Source organism: Myotis brandtii, unplaced genomic scaffold, assembly GCF_000412655.1.
Source record: "Myotis brandtii unplaced genomic scaffold, ASM41265v1 scaffold4, whole genome shotgun sequence".
Lineage (NCBI taxonomy): Eukaryota > Metazoa > Chordata > Mammalia > Chiroptera > Vespertilionidae > Myotis > Myotis brandtii.
Window position 1 is genome coordinate 3,841,172 of NW_005365371.1, and position 20,524 is coordinate 3,861,695.

The 20,524-nt window shown below is 38.5% G+C and overlaps 1 protein-coding gene across 2 annotated transcripts in view; it reads right to left on the bottom strand.

Annotated features, from left to right (window-relative positions):
* The window catches only part of UBXN7 (UBX domain protein 7), a 79,846-nt gene that overhangs the window by 28,289 nt on the left and 31,033 nt on the right, over positions 1-20,524 (bottom strand). The window contains exons 1-5 of one of the 2 annotated variants that reach the window (XM_014545291.1): positions 17,906-17,945; positions 16,732-16,879; positions 12,807-12,874; positions 2,953-3,018; positions 1,447-1,559 (exon numbers count right to left, since the gene is read on the bottom strand). In XM_014545291.1, the coding sequence (XP_014400777.1) occupies positions 1,447-1,559; positions 2,953-3,018; positions 12,807-12,874; positions 16,732-16,879; positions 17,906-17,912 (402 nt within the window). In that variant the 5' untranslated portion in view covers positions 17,913-17,945. Of the gene's footprint in view, positions 1-1,446; positions 1,560-2,952; positions 3,019-12,806; positions 12,875-16,731; positions 16,880-17,905; positions 17,946-20,524 lie in introns of those variants that run through there. The other variant, XM_005873159.2, reaches the window with a different exon arrangement.

Genomic DNA, 20,524 nt, shown 5'->3' on the forward strand with positions numbered 1-20,524 from the left:
GGTGGTCAAATCCCTCTAGTATTAACTACAACAATCAAGGCTCAACTAGAACAAGACTGCGCACAAAGACCACTAGGGGGTGCACCAAGAAAGCATAAAAAATGCGGAGACAAAAAAACATGACAGAAATGGAGGATATAGAGCTAAAAATCGCAATTTTGAGGGCTTGCAAAAATGTGCTAGAAGCTGTCAATAAACTTGAGGAGAGAGTCACGAAAACTAATGAGACCCTCGATGCTATGATAAAGAACCAACTAGAAATTAAGCATACACGGACTGAAATAAAGAATATTATACAGACACCCAATAGCAGACCAGAGGAGCGCAAGAATCAAGCCAAAGATTTGAAATGCGAAGAAGCAAAAAACACCCAACCGGAAAAGCAAAATGAAAAAAGAATCCGAAAATACGAAGATAGTGTAAGGAGCCTCTGGGACAGCTTCAAGCGTACAAACATCAGAATAATTGGGGTGCCAGAAGATGAGAGACAGCAAGATATTGAAAACCTATTTGAAGAAATAATGGCAGAAAACTTCCCCCACCTGGTGAAAGAAATGGACTTACAGGTCCAAGAAGCGCAGAGAACCCCAAACAAAAGGAATCCAAAGAGGACCACACCAAGACACATCATAATTAAAATGCCAAGAGCAAAAGACAAAGAGAGAATCTTAAAAGCAGCAAGAGAAAGAGACTCAATTACCTACAAGGGAATACCCATACGACTGTCAGCTGATTTCTCAACAGAAACTTGGCAGGCCAGAAGGGAATGGCAAGAAATATTCAAAGTGATGAATACCAAGAACCTACAACCAAGATTACTTTATCCAGCAAAGCTATCATTCAGAATTGAAGGTCAGATAAAGAGCTTCACAGATAAGGAAAAGCTAAAGGAGTTCATCACCACTAAACCAGTATTATACGAAATGCTGAAAGGTATCCTTTAAGAAGAGGAAGAAGAAAAAGGTAAAGATACAAATTGTGAACAACAAACATGCATCTATCAACAAGTGAATCTAAGAACCAAGTGAATAAATAATCTGATGTACAGAATGAACTGGTGATTATAATGAATCAGGGACATAGAAAGGGAATGGACTGACTATTCTTGGGGGGGAAAGGGAAATGGGAGATGCAGGAAGAGACTGGACAAATAAAGATTTAATTAAAAAAAAAAAAGTAAGATAATAAAAGAACTATCAAAATGGCATAGATTCTAAAATACCATCACACAGGGTAATAAAATGCTTTCATTAAGCAATCTCATATACTGCTGATACAAACATAAATTAATGTAACCTTTTAGGTATCTCTCATGTTATACTTATTAGGATGCCAATTCTCTATACAGTATGCTGAAAACTTTTTTTTCTCTTAGAAAGAAAAAAAAAATGGCATTGAAAACGCAGAAGAATTCATAACTAGAGCTTAGAATTTCCAACTACTTACTGTTTCAAAGCTGCCTTTATGCATCAAATCAATGGGTGGCCGGAACAGATCTGCCAGGGTAGTTAGTTTCTTATCTATGGCTCCTCCATTTCTTAACTCTTGTTCTTGCCGAACTGAAACACAGAAGGATGAGGAAGTTTCAACTAACCATAAAAGGAACAAATCTAACAATATAAAAAACATGTATCAATTGCAAGAATTACTGAACAATGTGCTTGACCTCAAAATGCAAATATAAAATGCTAATTCTGAAAAAAATACAAAGCAAGGTAGGGAGGGAGTCTTAAAACTTAGTGGTGGCTTTCTTCCAAAAAATAAGAATAAAAGCAGAAATTTATATTAGTCTCACAATCAAAATATTTCCTTCACATATTCAAAACTAACTTTAGTATAGGAGAAAACTTTCAACTCCATTTATCTAGTTCTAAAAGTAATCTTAATTTACCTGTAGTTTCCAGCTATATTCCCAATCTTCAAAGTTTCTGGTAATAGCAAGAATGACCACTGCTATCACCCTCTCCTGGCAGGGTACAGGATTCCCTGGATAACCTGAGTCAGTTTGGGTTCCCCTTCAACACTCTCCAAAGTTACGAGACCTACTTGTGCTTCAATGAGCTCATTATAAATCAACTATAAAATCAAACATGGTCCAAGAATTTCTCATATATTCTCTCAAACGTAACTGTCCTTTCCTTTACAGTTCCATTGCTAAATCAGTACTAATTCCTCTAAAAGTGTAAAGTCAAGATTCTCATTCTAACTTACTCCACAGAAATATATAAACCTATTTTAAACAACTGTAGCCAAAATGTTAATACTGGCTGCTTTGGGTGTGGCTTTTTCTTCTATTTTTCAATTCCCCATTGTGTTCATTGACAGATACTAGAATCTTGAGGGTAATCGGTTTTTTACTTTATTATAGTCAGTATTTGAGTGCTTATTCAAAAGCTCATTAAGTTTGTAAATTACCTAAATTTTTACATTATCTCCATCTTTCTTATTCTTCTTCCATCACCAAGTAGTTTAAAATTTAAAACAAATCAGTTCTGGAGAAACAATCACAGACTGAATTCATAATTTTACTTTTAAAATAAGGTGATTCTTCAAAGTAATTAGACCTCATATTAATCATCTTTTTCTTTTTAAGAAAAAGTACATAGACTAGCCAGTTTGGCTCAGTGGATAAAGTGTCAGCCTGCGAACTGAAGGGTCCTGGGTTCGATTCCAATCAAGGGCACATGCCTGGGTTGTGGGCTCAATCCCCAGTAGGGGGTGAGCAGGAGGCAGCCAATCAATGATTCTCTCTCATCATTGATGTTTTCATCTCTCTCTCCCTAAAATTAAAAAAAAAAAGTATATAAATGAAACTAAGAACTTGACCTGTTAGGGAGTGTATAGGAACTTTTCCACATTGTGGTTTTATGCGTGGGAGAGGGAAAAGGAAAGGAGGGAAAGACAAGGAGAGAGACAGACAGAGGGAGAATAAACTGATTCATAGATACCTACTAGTTTCAGTTTGAAAATCCCGAAAACCATCAAATATTGAACGTGCAGGCCGCCGTCTTTTAGGAGCTTTAAGGGGTAAAAATAGAATTATACAAAAATTTAAACATTAATTTTGAAACAATTCTAAAAACTTCCTTATCTATACATATTTGTTTAAAACACTCATAGATTCATAATGGTATCCCCCTTCAAAAAAACTGAAGTGTTTTAAAAACCTTCAAATAATTCATACAGAATTAACTCAACCATCTTCAGCCCAATGATTTTGTTTTACAAATGAGAAAATTAAGGTCCTGTTAAAGAGACTTGACCAAACCTGTGTAAAAGACAAGAAGAAAGAAGATTTTGCGGATGACTCCCATGGAAATGAAGTTACAAATGTTGCCAATATCTAATTCAGGTTAGCCTAAGGCAGTGATTTTCAACCAGTGTGTCACAAGAATTTTTAAAACATGCAATGCCTGACTATTTAGTGAGGGGCACTAACCTCTTTTCCCTTAGATTGTCAAACGATAACAATAGCCCTAGCCGGTTTTGCTCAGCGATTAGAGTGTTGGACCTTGGACTGAAGGATCTCAGGTTTGATTCCAAGCAGGGGCATGTACCTCGGTTGCAGGCTTGATCCCATCACTGGTCGGGGCGTGTGTGGGAGGTAACCAATCTATGTGTCTCTCTCTCATCCATGTTTTTTTTTCTCTCTCTCTGTCTCTCCCCCTCCCTTCTACTCTCTCTAAAAAATATTAAAAATAAATCAATGGGAAAAATATCCTAGGGTGAAAATTACAAAAAAAAAAAAAAAGACAATAGCCCACTTGGTATGGCTCAGTGGTTGAGTGTCAATCTATGAACCAGGAGGTCACAATTCGAATCCCCATCAGGACACATGCTCGATCCCCAGTAGGGGGCATGCAGGAGGCAGCCAATCAATGATTCTTTCTCATCACTGATGTTTCTATCTCTCCCTCTCCCTTCCTTTCTGAAACCAGAAAAAATATATTTAAAACAAAAAAATGACAACAGCCAACACAATAGCCATCCAGTGTGAATCAAACTATACTTATTTTTTTGTCAGATCGGCAAAAAATATATTTTTTGGTGCACCACAGAATTTTAGTAATCAGTTTATGTGTGCCATGAGATAAACAAGGTTGAAAATTGCTGACCTAAGGGATCTGACTACCCTTTGGTATAACACGTGAGTAACTAAGTTCTAAATAATAATACTTGAAAACTACTTAGTAAATGGGTATACATGTAAAATTATAAATACCCAAAACATTTAATTTTGGAAGAAAAATGTTTCCCTGCAGTTACACAATGATTTAGTAACAGAAAAGCAAGTAGAACCATCTTCTGATACCTCTGTATTTTACAGGTGAAGTCTAAAAAGCAATAGTCAAAATGTTATCTTCCTATATGTGTCCTCAAACCTAAAAAAAATTTACCAGATCATTTGTATACATTACAATAAATAAGGACATTTAATGACTCTCTCAATATGGGTAATAGTCATTGTTGGCTTATCGCATTCCTGGCCAACATGTAACCAGAACAATGTTCCATGTTAATTAATGATGATTAGTAGTAAGATTAGATAGAAAGTATACAAGTTCCCTATCCCATGTCAAAGCTTCTTTCCCAACAACCTGTGTTTGCTATCATATAGGATAATTCTTTCTATCTAAGAACTATTGAGAAATAAACAAACAAAACAAAAATACAGAACCACACATTAAAAATCTCATTTTCCTTTAAAGCATTATCAGGCTGTATATCATTTAAGCACGTACATATATCAGTATTTATATTTAAAAAGCACCATATCTCGCCCTAGCCGGTTTGGCTCAGTGGATAGTGTTAGTCTGTGGGCCAAAGGGTCAAGGACACATACCTTGGTTGCAGGGTCCTTCCCGATCAGGGCCCTGGTCGGAGCGCGTGCAGGAGGCAACCAATCGATGTGTTTCTCTCACATCGATGTTTCTCTCTGTCTTTCCCTCTCTCTTACAAAGAAAAAAAAAAAAAAAAAAATCCTCGGGGGGGGATTAACAAAAAAAAAAAAAAAAAGCCCAAAATCTCTAGCAAAGGGATTTGGTTAAAAAAAAAAAAAAAAGAAACTTTCATGTTTTAGTTTTATATTGAATTTTTTAATTTAAATTGAATTTTAGTTGTATTACATTTATTTAAATGGAATTTTTAAAAATTTAAATATTGCATTATTTTTCCCTCCCTCCCTTACTTTATAAAGAATCAAGGAATGTCATTCTTTTCAATCTTGAAATTATTTTTGATCAAGAGGTCCTATGTCAAATATATGTTTCTAGCAGGAATAATATATTCTCTCAAGAATGCCTTCTTAAAACGCATTATCAGACACATTTTAAGCATAATTAAGGAAGTAAGAGTATCTTAGGAATAACTACCTAAGACAGCACCCTACTATTGGTAAGGTAGTACATGAAGGTAGTTTTCTTCTACTTTTAAATTGGCAAAAGCAGGCCGATCAATAGTCTCTCTCTCTCTCTCTCTCTCTCTCTCCTGACTAGTATTTCATGGCAAGCCTCCTTCCCTCCTCTCCCACTCTCTCTTTTTCCCCCATACCACCCACCTTCAATTTAGCTCCTCTTTCTCAGGCTCTAGATCTCCTAGTTCTCACTAGGAGGGATTCTCACTAGTTCCTCTTATTGCTAGTTTTCTACCCAACCCCTTTTATTTCTTAGGCTCATAACCTGTTTCCCCCTTATTTATCCTAAGTCTAACCAAGAAACTCCCAAGGCCACAATAACTCTAGTCCTACAACCATTACTCTTGTCTGCCTCTTCAGTATGTGGTTTCCTGGCTCTTCCAGACCATCTGCTATAAAGTAAACATCAGTCCTATGTACTCTCACTTTGCTGCCTACATAATAAGAGTGCTGGTCACTGAGGCTAAAGAGACTAACCTACAAAGAGCTAAAAGAGCTGAAAGGAGCTTCATATTTAGGAGACTGGGGCAGGTGAAGAAAAAAATTTAGTGAGAAGAGTGCCACTGTTTCCCATTTTCACAAATCTGTTAATAACTGGCTTAAAAGAAGATATCTGAATTTTTGGATGTCCTTCTGCATTCTATTCTGCAATCTGCTGCTATTCCTTTAAAGTATATGAAGAAAATTAAAATTCAACCTTGCATAGACATGTAATTGTAAAAAGGAATATTTTAAAAGTGTTTTAATATAATTCTTCTGATTCTACACCAACATTCAACCAGTGGTTGCAATTTAGAATCTGATATCTCATTAATGAACTTTTCATATCTGCTCCATTAAAGTCCATAGGCCTATGGAGTAGGCAGTCTCTAAGACTGCTCCCAATTATCTCTATCTCCTGATATTCATAACCTGTGTGTGGATATCCTGAGTATGAGCAGGATCAAATAGAATGTGGCAGAGGTGATAGGATTGGATGGTATGTCACTTCCAAGATTAGATTTAAAAAGATGGTGGTGGCTTCCATTTGGGAAGCCCTCTCTGGCTCTCTCATTTGTTCTTTGATAGGGACCTGATGTCTTCAACCAACCAACAGCCACATGAGTGGGCTCAGAAAGAGAGGTCTTTCTCTATTCAAGCTATGAGATGAGTGTAGCTCAGTCTGATACCTTGATTATACCCTGTGAAAAGACACTAACCAAAGGCACCTGGTTAAGCTACACCTGGATTCCTAACCCATAGAAACTGAGAAATAACAAACGTTTGTTGTTTCAGAATGCTAAATTTTGGAACAATTTATTACACAGCAGTAGATATCTAATCTGTCTATATACATATGCAATCCAATATGAGTAGATCTTTTGCCTATGTACAGTTTTATAACATCATGTATTGATCTTTTGGAATTATCTGTTCAGTCCTAGCCGGTTTGGTTCAGTGGATAAGAGCGTCGGCCTATGGACTGAAGGGTCCTGGGTTTGATTCTGGTCAAGAGCACATACCTTGGTTAGAGGCTCCTCCCCAGCCCATGCAGGAGGCAACTAATCGATGTGCTTCTCTCACATCGATGTTTCTCTCTGTCTTAACCTCTCTCTTCCACTCTAAAAATCAATGACAAAATATCCTCAGGTGAGGATTAACAAAAAAATTAAAAATTAAATATGTTCACTGAGTTATGCAAACAATTCAAATATTAACCATTTCTTTATGCAATATTTTAAAAATCACCATTTTAATGTCACCAATAATCTCATCAGAAAGTCTTTTAAAAAGCGAGGCACTATTAAGCTCACAATCATGGATATAAACTTTCTAAATTACAATTTCTGATTGAAAACTTAAAAAAAAAACCTCAACTGAGGATATTTTTTCCATTGATCTTTATTTTTTTTAAAATATATTTTATTGAATTTTTACAGAGAGGAAGGGAGAGGGATAGAGAGTTAGAAACATCGATGAGAGAGAAACACTGATCAGCTGCCTCCTGCACACTCCCTACTGGGGATGTGCCCGCAACCAAGGTACATACCCTTGACCGGAATCGAACCTGGGATCCTTGAGTCCGCAGGCCGACGCCCTATCCACTGAGCCAAACCGGTTAGGGCTCCATTGATCTTTAGAGAAAGAGTGGAAGGGAGGGAGGAGGAAGAAGGGAGGGAGGGAAGGAGAGAGAGAGAGGAAGAAATATCAATGTGAGAGAGACATACTGATTGGTTGTCCCCCGCACGTGTCCCAACTGGGGCTGGGGATCAAACTTGCAACCAAGAGACATGTCTTTGATCAGAAATCAAACCCAAGACGCTTCAGACTAACGCTCTAACCCAGGGGTCCTCAAACTACGGCCCGCGGGCCACATGCAAATACAAATATTGTATTTGTTCCCATTTTGTTTTTTTACTTCAAAATAAGATATGTGCAGTGTGCACAGGAATTTGTTCATAGTTTTTTTTTAAACTATAGTCCGGCCCTCCAACGGTCTGAGGGACAGTGAATTGGCCCCCTGTTTAAAAAGTTTGAGGACCCCCTGCTCTAACCACTGAACCAAACCGGCCAGGGCTCTGCTTGAAGCTTTTTAAAAAAAATTACTGGTAACAAATAATATCAGTTGTTTGCCTTGAAGCAATAACAGGCTTTGTTTATATTTTTAAAAATGTCTGTCCAATGCCTAAATCTAAATAACCATAGTCTGTCCAAAGGAAAAAAAATAAACAAATGGACTATATCAAACTAAAAAGGTTTTGCACAGCAAAGGAAACCATCAACAAAACAAAAAGTCAATCTACTAAATGGGAGAAGCAATTTGTCAATGGTACATCTGATAAAGGGTTAATATCCAAAATTTATGAAGGACTCATGCAACTCAACACCAAAAAAAACCCCCAAACAATCCAATTAAAAAATGGCAGAGGATGCCCTGGCTGGTTTGGCCCAGTGGATAGAGGGCTCAGTGGATAGAGCACCGGCGTGCGGACTGAAGGGTCCCGGGTTTGATTCTGATCAGGGGCATGTGCCTGGCTTGTGGGCTCGATCCCCACTGAGGGGCATGCAGGAGGCAGCCGATCAGTGATTCTCATCGTTGATGTTTCTATCTCTATCCCCCTTTCCTCTCCCTTCATCTCTGAAAAAGAATATTTTTTTTTAAAAAGGCAGAGGACCTGGATAGATAAGATACTTCTCCAAAAAAGACATACAGATGAACCACAGACATATGAAAAGATACTCAATGTCACTAACTGTCAGAGAAATGCAAATTGAAACCATCCTATATAATAAAAGAGAAACATGCAAATTAACCATCCTTCCGCTACACTCAAGACACGCCCACCAGTCAATCAGGAGTGAGTATGCAATTTAACTCAACTAAGATGGCTGCAGCCACGGACCTGGAGTGAGCAGAAGGCTTGGGTTGGCCCAGGCGATGGAGGAAGCCAAGCTTCCCACCTGCCCTGGCTGGCCCTCAGCTCCGCTCAAGGCTACAAAGTTTCAATTATAGAAAACAAATAAATCCCAGAAATAAAGGAAAAAAGAAAAAAAGGAGAGTCTGGGAGCTTGGGTCGCTGGGGGGCATGGCCACCCTCAAAACGGCCATCAGCCCCTCACCCAGGCTGGCCAGGCACCCCAGTGGGGACCCCCACCCTGAAGGAGGTGTGGCCAGCCTGAAAACGGCCCTCAACCCCTCACCCAGGCTGGCCAGGAACCCCAGTAGGGATCCCCACCCTGAAGGGGGTGTGGCCAGCCTGAACACAGCCCTCAGCCCCTCACCCAGGCTGGCCACACCCGCATGGGATGAGGGTCCCCACTGGGGGTCTTGGCCTGCCTGCAAACAGCCACCAGCCCCTCACCCAGGCTGGCCAGGCACCCCAGAGGGGCCCCCCCCCCCCTGATCTGGGACACCCTTCAGGGCAAACCAGCCAGCCCCCACCCGTGCACCAGGCCTCTATCCTATATAATAAAAGGATAATATGCAAATTGACCCTAACTGCTGAATGACTTGGAATGACTGGTCACTATGACACACACTGACCACCAGGGGGCAGACGCTCAATGCAGGAGATGCCCCCTGGTGGTCAGTGCGCTCCCACAGGTGGAGCTCTGCTCAGCCACAAGCCAGGCTGACGGCTGCCAGCACAGCAGTGGTGGTGAGAGCCTCTCCCGCCTCCTCAGCAGCGCTAAGGATGTCCGACTGCAGCTTTGGCCTGCTCCCCGCTGGCAAGTGGACATCCCCCAAGGGCTCCCGAGCTGCCAGAGGAATGTCTGACTGCCAGCTTAGGCCCGATCCCCTGGTGAGCGGGCCTAAGCCAGCAGGTGGACATCCCCCGAGGGATCCCAGACAGCAAGAAGGCACAGGCCAGGCTGAGGGACCCCCCGGAGTGCACACATTTTTGTGCACCGGGCCTTTAGTAATGATATATCACCTCACACTTGTAAGAATGGCTATCAATACATCCACCAACAGCAAGTGTTGGCAAGGATGTGGAGAAAAGGGAACCCTCATGCACTGTTGGTGGGAATGCAGATTGATGCACCAGTATGGAGGCTCCTCAAAAAATTAAAAATGTTGCCCTGGACCATTTGGGTCAGTGGTTAGAGCATTGGCCAGAGTACTGAACGGTCGTGGGTTTAACTCCAGGTCAAGGGCACGTACCTCAGTTGCAGGTTCAATACCCAGCCCCAGTGAGGGCACAAATGGGAGGCAACCAATCAATATGTCTCTCTCATGATGATGTTTCTTCCCCCACTCCCTCTAAAAAATCAATGGAAAAAATATCCTTGCTGAGGATTAACAAAAAAAAAAAATACCAGTTTGTCAGCAATCAAGTAAAAGTAATGTCCCATGAAAAAAGCAGCTAGTTTAGCTTGCAACTCAAACAACTGTATTAAAAACTTTTCCTTAAAACCACAGTATTTCAATATGCAGAAGTGTTTTGTGCACACATCCTATTTCATCAAACAGAATAGTTTAAAAAACATGTATTCAAGGGTTAAGATTAAATGAAATTAATTTTTACTGCTTCAAGATATTAAACAAAATTGTCTTTTTTTTAAAAACTGCAAGTGTGTGGCAGTGAAGAATTCAATGAGTAGTAAGTAGTACAGTTTGGTGCCACTAGCCTGATTTAATTAAGATGCAGCAGTTTGACCCATCATTACTTTTGAGCCATCAATCCAAATATCAACACAGTGAAAAAAGCAAGTAACTTCTTAGCATTATATGAATAATAGTTTTGATCTTACAGACACCCTGAAAAGGTATTGGAAACCCTTGACTACACTTTAAGAATCACACTTTAACCCAGCTGGTGTGACTCAGTGGTTGAGCATCAACCTATGAACCAGGAGGTCACAGTTCAATTCCCCGTCTGGGCAAATGCCAGGGTTGTGGGCTTGATCCCCAGTGGGGGCATGCAGGAGGATGATTCTCTCTCATCATTGATGTTTCTATCTCTCTCTCTCCCTAAGGTCCTCTCTGAAATCAATAAAAAATATTTTTTTTTTAAAAAAAATCACACTTTAAATTAATACTGTCCTAAAAAGAAATAATTCTCTGAAGACCTTCCTTAAGTTATAATAAGGAACAATAGTAACAGTTCAGACTGAATTCCTAATTGTATAAAGTCATTCTCATCCTCTTCCTAATGTATATCAAACCAGAAATAAAAGGAGGAAAGTGAGATTTCAAATGGGAACTCTTTTGCCTCTGTTCAATAATAAACAGCACAAAATCTATTTCCTGTCGTGTTTCTCCACTCAAAGATCTCGCCTTCTTCCTTGCAATAAAGAAAAGATAAAGTTCCCAAGGTATTACTCCTTGGCTCTAAAAATCTATTCATAACATTTATATTTTTAAAAATTATTACTTGCTTTATTCTGGAATATTAACAACACAATGGCTAAATCAACACAGAAAGCACATATTATACTTCAATATTCAGATCTTATCATTTTCTTCCTTCCATCTCTATTTCTGAATTGAAACAGTATATTACTTTATTTCTTGCTACAGTAAACTCCAAAGTTAAAGATCAATCTTTAAAAAAAAAAACCACCTCTCAACTAGGGTGCTTTTTCAAATCAAAAGATATGGCCCTGGCCTGTTTGGTCCAGGTGTTTGGGCAGCATCCCATGCACCAAAAGGTCGCAGGATGGATTCCAGGTCAGCGCTCATAACCCAGGATGCTCACTCGGATTCCCAGTGGGGGGCTTGCAGGAGGCAATGAATCGATGTATGTTTCTCTCTCACATTGATGTTTCTCTCTTGCCCTCTTCCTTCCTCTCCCTCTAAAATCAATGAAAAACATGTTTTTAAAAAAATGATATGGTTTATACAAAACTAACGAACAAAAGAGAAACAGACTCATAGATACAGAGAACAGACTGACAACTGTAGAGGGGAGGGAGCAGGGGTTTGGGTGAAAAAGGTTTAAGTAAAAAAGGATTAAGTAAAAAACAAAACAAAACAACCTTCATAGACGGATGATGGGGAGAGACAGGAGAGGGTAAAGGGGGGATAAGTGGTGATGTAAAGAGACTTGACTTGGGGTGGTAAACACACAATATAATATACAGATGATGTATTATAGAACTGTACGCCTGAAACCTTTAATTTTATTAACCAATGTCACCCCAATAAATTCAATGTTTAAAAAGATATGGTTTATATGCTTTTCTTCATCCCTGTCTTACTACTTTGTTCTCCTTTAGTCTAGTTTAGCTATAAAACTTTTCATAGGCCTATTTCTCTGCATTACTGTCCTCAGTATGTACTATATAGATTTCTATGCATTTGTCTACCCAACTAGATTACTTTATCTTCAATTTTTTAATATACCTTTTAATGTCTACAATATTTGGCTCACAGAAGGTAAATAAGTGTTTATGAGACTAAAACTATAAATTTTCTTTAAATCTGGTTAAACATCCTATTTTCTACCATATTTTCTTTGCACCCAGATAGATATAATTTTTTTTACATGGATAAGGTATCATTTCTCCTTTGTTCAAAATAGGAATAGCTTGTCTAGAAATTAAGAAAGAGTGAATGTAAGGCATATCAAGACAGTAAGATTATGACAGTCAGGTAGATATCCAGAACATAAAATAATTGGCATCTTTAATGAGAGACTGACTGGTTTCCATTATAAGGCAGCAGTTCTTTTTGCTAATTTTACTCCCTTTGGCTTCCTGTAACAAATATCAATGTTTTAATCTGGTTAATTCCTTGGAAAGATCAATTGTACAACTTTCCTGAGAAGAATAGAGAATTACAAGATAAGAATTGACTCTATACTTGAAGTAACAATCTGAGCAAGCCTTCACATCTTTTGATTGCTTCATTAAAATCCTAGAAACAACAACAAAATCAAACAAAACTAAGGAAAAAAGGGAAACTTACCACCAAACAAAGGTTCTGGTTCTACCAATATTTCCTGCTTTTGAGGAATTGGGGCACGAACTTCTTCTCTATTAAAAAAAGTGGGAAAATATCAAAATGAAAACAGTTTTTTTGCTACCTGTTCCCTCTGTAACTATTGTGAATGCATTCAAATTAATAAGTAAAATGAATACCAATCTTAGTGAATTTTAGGAACCACAGTGATAAATGATTGTTAGATGGTTTCCATATAGAGATCAATTGGAATAAAGTACATGGCACAGATATCTCAATTTACAAAGGAAGAGAACAAACAAAAATAAAAAGTATTTCCCCTTTCCTCTCAAGTTCTCTACCTTAAATTCTTTCCAAAAAAAGAGAGGGAATTAAAAAAAAAAATCAGGCAAAAAATTTAATTGAAAAATATTGGCTTAATAAAAGCACTATTACTACCATATCAAATAAGTAATTAAATTACACTGATATAGTAAAATAAGCTTAAACAAACATGCAGTGAATTTTATGCTAGTTATGAAGTGGCCAACATAGGTATTGCCCTGAATTATTTATTAAGTAGATCCTACTATACACAAAACAGAAAAAGTAATTACTCCTCTTATAAAAGCCTATAAACTCTTCAAAGTTTACCTCTAGAAGGTTTACTAATAATCTATCTCTTCCAGTAAAAAAATACTTTAGATATACTGTTAAAATGGTGTATGTTCCTTTAAATATCAGTTTATTTTATAGTTTTAACCCAAATACTAAATTCTGCTAATTAATTTTGATAGCAAATAGTAAGTTCCAAATTTATTATCTTCCTGCTTACAATAAATGTTAATTTAAGTTAGGCCCTATGTTTTCCATTCAGGTGTGTCTAATAATAATAGCTGAACTGAAGGCCCTGTTTTTTGATATCTGAGAGTTGAAAATCCAAAACATACTTTATGAAATAAGGTTTGTATATTCATTTGTCAATAAGAACTAACATCCTGTAATCAAATAACTACACAAAGGAATATGCAATAAGCCAAATGACTGAAGAATAAAGAATAATTCAAAATTATGTTAATACTTTTTCCTATTAGATTATCATTCACTGCTTACACACAGAATTTCATTGATCTGAAGGAACAATGTGTCTGTAAGAGGAAACTCTATTAATCCTCTTCCATCAAAGAAAAATAGGTCATTATCTTAAGAAAACTAATAATTTAAAAGACATCTTTTACCTAAATAAATCTTTCCATTATTAGCATACCTCACTTTTACATATATATATAATTATTTCAATCAGTAGTTGTCCCTCTACAGAAAGACTTGATTACTATATACTTGAGGGTATCTGTTCCAAATTGTTAACTACATAACAAGATGGAAGAATGGAATAGAATAAGGTGAACTGTAAACAGTGAAAATTACAGTTTAGGAATTAGGAGCCACTATCAAATGTTAACCAATTAGCAATACAGTGGGGCCTTGACTTACAAGTGTCCCGACTAACGAGTTTTTTGAGATACGAGCCTTCTCTCGGCCGATTTTTTGCTTTGAGTTGCGAGCTAAAATTCGGGTTACGAGCCAGCTTCAGATACCCCACCGCTAGTTGGCGCAGCGAACGTCACAGTGAACGCCACAACATCAGCCCAGCATCACGTGTCTCACTCGTTCACTGTTGATTTGACATACGAGTAATTTGAGTTACGAGCTTAGTCACGGAACGAATTAAACTCGTAAGTCAAGGCCCCACTGTACAAATAATCTAAGTCAAATTATAATGGAATTCAGTAGGGAAAAACATTCATTTCTCAAAACTATTTTTAAACACAATTAAGGTATTTCCCAAATCTGCTGTGAGTAACTGTTACCCAATTTTCTGTAAAATTAATGATGTTTTCATATTGATTTGCACGCTAAGTTGAGAGAGAATGGGATATCACACCTGAACTATATGGCCAAGATTGAGAGAGAAAAGAACTTTATAAAATATTAATAATGATCTCTAGGTTATGAAAAAGGACCAACTAGAAATTAAGCATACACTGACTGAAATAAAGGATATTATGCAGAGTTCCAACAGCAGACTAGAGGATCGCAAGAATCAAGTCAAAGATTTGAAATACGAAGAAGCAAAAACACCCAACCGGAAAAGCAAAATGAAAAAATAATCTAAAAATACGAAGATAGTGTAAGGAGCCTCTGGGACAGCTTCAAGTGTACCAACATCCGAATTATAGGGGTGCCAGAAGAAGAGAGAGGGCAAGATATTGAAAACCTATTTGAAGAAATAATGACAGAAAACTTCCCCTACCTGATGAAAGAAATAGACTTACAAGTCCAGGAAGCGCAGAGAACCCCAAACAAAGGAATCCAAAGAGGACCACACCAAGACACATCATAATTAAAATGCCAAGAGCAAAAGACAAAGAGAGAATCTTAAAAGCAGCAAGAGAAAGACAGTCAGTTACCTACAAGGGAGTACCCATACGACTGTCAGCTGATTTCTCAACAGAAACTATGCAGGCCAGAAGGGAGTGGCAAGAAATATTCAAAGTGATGAATGCCAAGAACCTACATCCAAGATTACTTTATCCAGCAAAGCTATCATTCAGAATTGAAGGTCAGAAAAAGAGCTTCACAGATAAGGAAAAGCTAAAGGAGTTCATTACCACTAAACCAGTATTATACGAAATGCTGAATGGTATCCTTTAAGAAGAGGAAGAAGAAAAAGGTAAAGATACAAATTGTGAACAACAAACATGCATCTATCAACAAGTGAATCTAAGAATCAAGTGAATAAATAATCTGATGTACAGAAGGAACTGGCGATTATAATGACTCAGGGACATAGAAAGGGAATGGACTGACTATTCTTGGGGGGGAAAGAGGTGTGGGGGATGCGGGAAGAGACTGGACAAAAATCGTGCACCTATGGATGAGGACAGTGGGTGGGGAGTGAGGGCGGAGGGTGGGGCGGGAACTGGGAGGAGGGGAGGTATGGGGGGGAAAAAAAAAAGAGGAACAAATGTAATCTGAACAATAAAGATTTAATTTAAAAAAAATAATAATAATGATCTCTAAAGTTCATGCTTCATGTGGAAACGATATTACTCTGGAACCTGGAACTATATCAATAAAAGAGGAAAAAATGTCCTGAATGTTATTTGGCCTCTTAAATCTATGTCTAATTTATTAAAATAAAATCCATGTCTTCTGTCTATCCCTATTTAAGGAGATTCCTCTATTTTTTATCTCATCTTATAAACACTGAATTATAAAGGACTATGAGTATTAAAGTCTTAAGGATCTTTTAAATTTTGTGTGTTTTTTTTTAAAATGAAAGGTTTTCCTTTGAATAACATTCATTTCTAATATTTTCCAAAAACTGTTGGAATTTTGCCCAAAAGGTATTCATTTCAAACTCTCATTGGTATCAAATGAAAAGGGCAAAAAATAACAAACCTATCTAACATTTATGACTATTCTCTATATAGTATGGTTCCATATACTGTAGGTGCTTCTAATAACCTAACTAAGGTATAAAAGACTAAAATTATTTTTCAAAATTTTTTCACGGCAGCTCAAAACTTTCCTAGGACAATGTAAGAAAATCTAGAATTGGGAAATCTCAACTTTGTTGGGTTTTACTTCCATATATGCTACTTAAATGCTGTGTGTGTAACTTGGGAAAATGGCTATGCCTGTTTCCTCAACTGTAAAACATGGGTAATAATGCCATCCTACAGGATTCTTTTGAGGATTAAATAATAGATAAGACATAACAGTGCTTTCGAGAATTTAAAATAAGTATAAAAATTTCTATTTGACACTTTTTCAGATGCTCTCAACTATAATTTTTTTTTTCAAATACTGAGAATTAACCTGATAAAAATGCAGCTACTCAATATAGGCAGAGGGTTGCTCCTAACAAGAAATAATAAATTCATACTCTGTGTGTGGTCTAACAGTGGAGACACTTGCTGAACTGGTACTGGGCTCTTCAGCGATTCCACCACCATCCAAAAACATTGTGACTGCCATCTCCAGATTATTGTTGCAGGCTTCAAGCATATGTTTCCCAACACTTTCACTTGCACCTGAAATAGCAGAAAGGTTAAAGGTTAAAAAAAAAAAGACACCTTTTTATATTCAGTTCTTAGAATACAGAATTCCCCAAAACAGTACATTTCCCCTTTAAGAATGAATAACTTAGCCCAATTGGTGTGGTTCAGTGGTTGAGCCCATGAACCAAGAGTTCCCTGGTTCGATTCCCGGTCAGGGCACATGCTCAGGTTGTAGGCTTGATCCCCAGTAAGGTGTGTGCAGGAGGCAGTCAATCTATGTCTCTCTTTCATAGATGTTTCTATCTCTCTATCCCTCTCCCTTCCTCTCTCTCTAAAAATCAATAAAAACATATTTTAAAAAAACACAAATGTCTTTAAAAAACTATTTAAACTTCTATACTGTTGGCACATTCTCCCTCTCAGGAGCATGCCTGTGCCTTTCCCTTCCCCCTCCTCTTCTCCACTGGTGTGCATTTCCCAAACTCTAAGGGTCGCCACAAGACTTGCAACCAGGGGAGCAAATGGGCAGTGGCAGCTCAACCCAGGCTAACTCCCTGAACCTGTATCCAAGGCCCTTTTCTCTAACTTTCCAGTGAGCCAGAGCAGCCCCACCTAGGCTCTCTCCTGTTGCTTTTTCTATCCTAAGCCCTTACCTGTTTCACTGTCCCCAGCTTTAATAAACATAATCTCAAAATAATAATTATAAAATAAAATAAACAAATTTCTACACTGTTGCTATAACGTGGCATATACAGAGCTAGAAAAGAAAGTAGCCCTAGCCGGTTTGGCTCGGTGGTTAGAGTGCTGGCCCATGGACTGAAGGGTCTTGGCTTCAATTCCTGGTCAAAGGCATGTACCTTGGTTGCCGGCCCTGGGTAAAGTATGTGCTGGAGGCAACCAGTCAATGTGTCTCTCTCACATCGATGTTTCTCTCTATGTCTCCCCCTCCTTTCTACTCTAAAAAATCAATATAGACAAATATCCTCGTGTGAGGATTAACAAAAAAAGTAGCAGCATTAAAAGTTTTCCTTCATAATAAAACAAAAACTAAATATTTACCTGACATTTCTTTAAATGGACTGACTATATATTTGTTAATAAACTGAAAAAGATAAAGAAAAATCAAAGACTACATTCTAGAAAATTGAAAAATTATTAAAGAATACATTTCAGTTAGTATTTCTCTTCTTTTTTGTAAATCCTCACCTGAGGGTAAGTTTTTATTGATGTTAGAGAAAGGGAGAGAGAAACATCAATCAGTTGCCTCCCATATGTACCTTGACCAGAGATCAAACCCACAACTTGGGTTTATGCCCTGACCAGGAATCAAACCCACAAGCTTTTGGTGTAAGTCGCTCCAGCCAACAGTATTTCACTTCTATTAAAAAGGAAGTATTTTGCCCTAGCTGGTTTGGCTCAGTGAATAGAGCATTGGACTGAAGGGTCCCAGGTTCGATTCCAGTCAAGGGCACATGCCTAGTTGTGGGCTCCATCCCCAGTGAGCGGGAGTGCAGGAGGCAGCCGATCAGTGATTCTCTCTCATCATTGATGTTTCTATCTCTCCCTACCTCTCCCTTCCTCTCTGAAATAAAAAAAAATAAAAAAGGAACCACTTTTCATAACAATGGGAGAGTAATGAGATAGAACATTTTTGTCAAAGATATAACTAAGTCAAAACCTGGTAAGAAATGTTAATCTTCATCATTTAAAACTGGCCCTATCACACACTTACACATTTGTAAAGCCAGCATAGTCTTCCAGATGCAATATAAATTAGAAAAATAATTTTACAGTATGTATCAAGAAACATAAAAATACTCATTCCTTTTTTTGACCCAGTAATTTGGGTTTCTAGTAAAAAGATGTATTCTCTATTATTTACTCTATATAATACATGAATAAACATATTCAGTATAACTTCAGTTAAAATGAAAACAACATAAATATCCAATAGAGACTGATTTATAGAATCTATTTGATAAAACATATTGTCTGCCGAAACCGGTTTGGCTCAGTGGATAGAGCGTCTGAAAGGTCCCAGGTTCGATTCCGGTCAAGGGCATGTACCTTGGTTGCGGGCACATCCCCAGTAGATGTGCAGGAGGCAGCTGATCGATGTTTCTCTCTCATCAATGTTTCTAACTCTCTATATCTCTCCCTTCCTCTCTGTAAAAAATCAATAAAATATATTTTAAAAAAAACCAAAAACATATTGTAGTCATTAAAAAGCATCACAGGGCCCCGTCAGCGCGGCTCAGTGGTTGAGCATTGACCTATGAACCAGGAAGTCACGGTTCAATTCCAGCTTGGGGCATATGCCTGGTTGCGGGCTCAATTCCCAGTGTGGGGTGTGCAAGAGGCAGCCAATCAATGATTCTCTCTCTCTCTCCTTCTTCTGTCCTCTCTGAAATCAATAAAAATATATTTAAAAGAAAAAAAAAAAAGCGGCTCAGGCTTTCCATTGGGATGACTTTCCTTCTACCTGAATGCTGTCCCTTAAATCTACTTCAGTGAGGTCTGCTGGTTGTGTGTGTAGGGGTAGGAGAGGGCCTGAAAATGTCTTTACTTTGCTGTCATTCCTGAAAGACAGTTTTACTGAATACATGTTCTATTTTCTTAAGGCTGACAGCTATTTTCTCTCAGTACATTGAAGATAGCATTCCAATGTCCTATGGCTTCTGTTGTTGCTTCTGGGAAATCAGTTGCTAAAGAAAAACATTTGTATAGCAATCTGTTGCTTTTAAGATCTGTCTTTGGTCTTCTGTATTTTCACTCTAATTTGTCAGGGGTTATTTTATTTCTCCTCCTTGGGATTCACTGGACTTCCACGATATATAAGAACTGTTACCTTTTATCAACTCTGAAAAATTCTCAGCCACTTTTATTTAATAACTAGAGGCCCGGTGCACAAAAATTTGTGCACTCGGGGGGGGTCCCTCAGCCCGGCCTGTGCCCTTTTGCAGTCTGGGACCCCTCAGGGGATGTCCACCTGCTGGCCTCTCCTCGGGGAATCAGGCCGAAGCTGGCAGTCAGACATCCCTCTGGCAGCCCGGGAGCCCTCAGAGGATGTCCGCTTGCCAGCAGGAAGCAGGCCTAAGCTGCAGTCGGACATCCTTAGGGCTGCTGAGGAGGCAGGAGAGACTCCCGCCACCACAGCTGTGATGGCAACGAGCAGCCTGGCTTATGGCTGAGCAGAGCTCCACCTGTGGGAGCACACTGACCACCAGGGGGCATATCCTGCATTGAGCGTCTGCCCCCTGGTGGTTAGTGTGTCATAGTGACCAGTCATTCCCAGTCGTTCTGCTGTTAGGGTCAATTTGCATATTACCCTTTCATTATATAGCAGTGGTTCTCAACCTGTGGGTCGCGACCCCTTTGGGGGTCAAACTACCCTTTCACAGGGGTTGCCTAAGACCATAGGAAAACACATATATAATTACATATTGTTTTTGTGATTAATCACTATTCTTTAATTATGTTCAATTCGTAACAATGAAATTGGGGGTCACCACAACATGAGAAACTGTATTAAAGGGTCACGGCATTAGGAAGGTTGAGAACCACTGTTATATAGGATAGAGGCCTGGTGCACGGGTGGGGGCGGGCTGGTTTGCCCTGAAGGGTGTCCCGGATCAGGGTGGGGGTCCCGCTAGGGTGCCTGGCCAGCCAGGGTGAGGG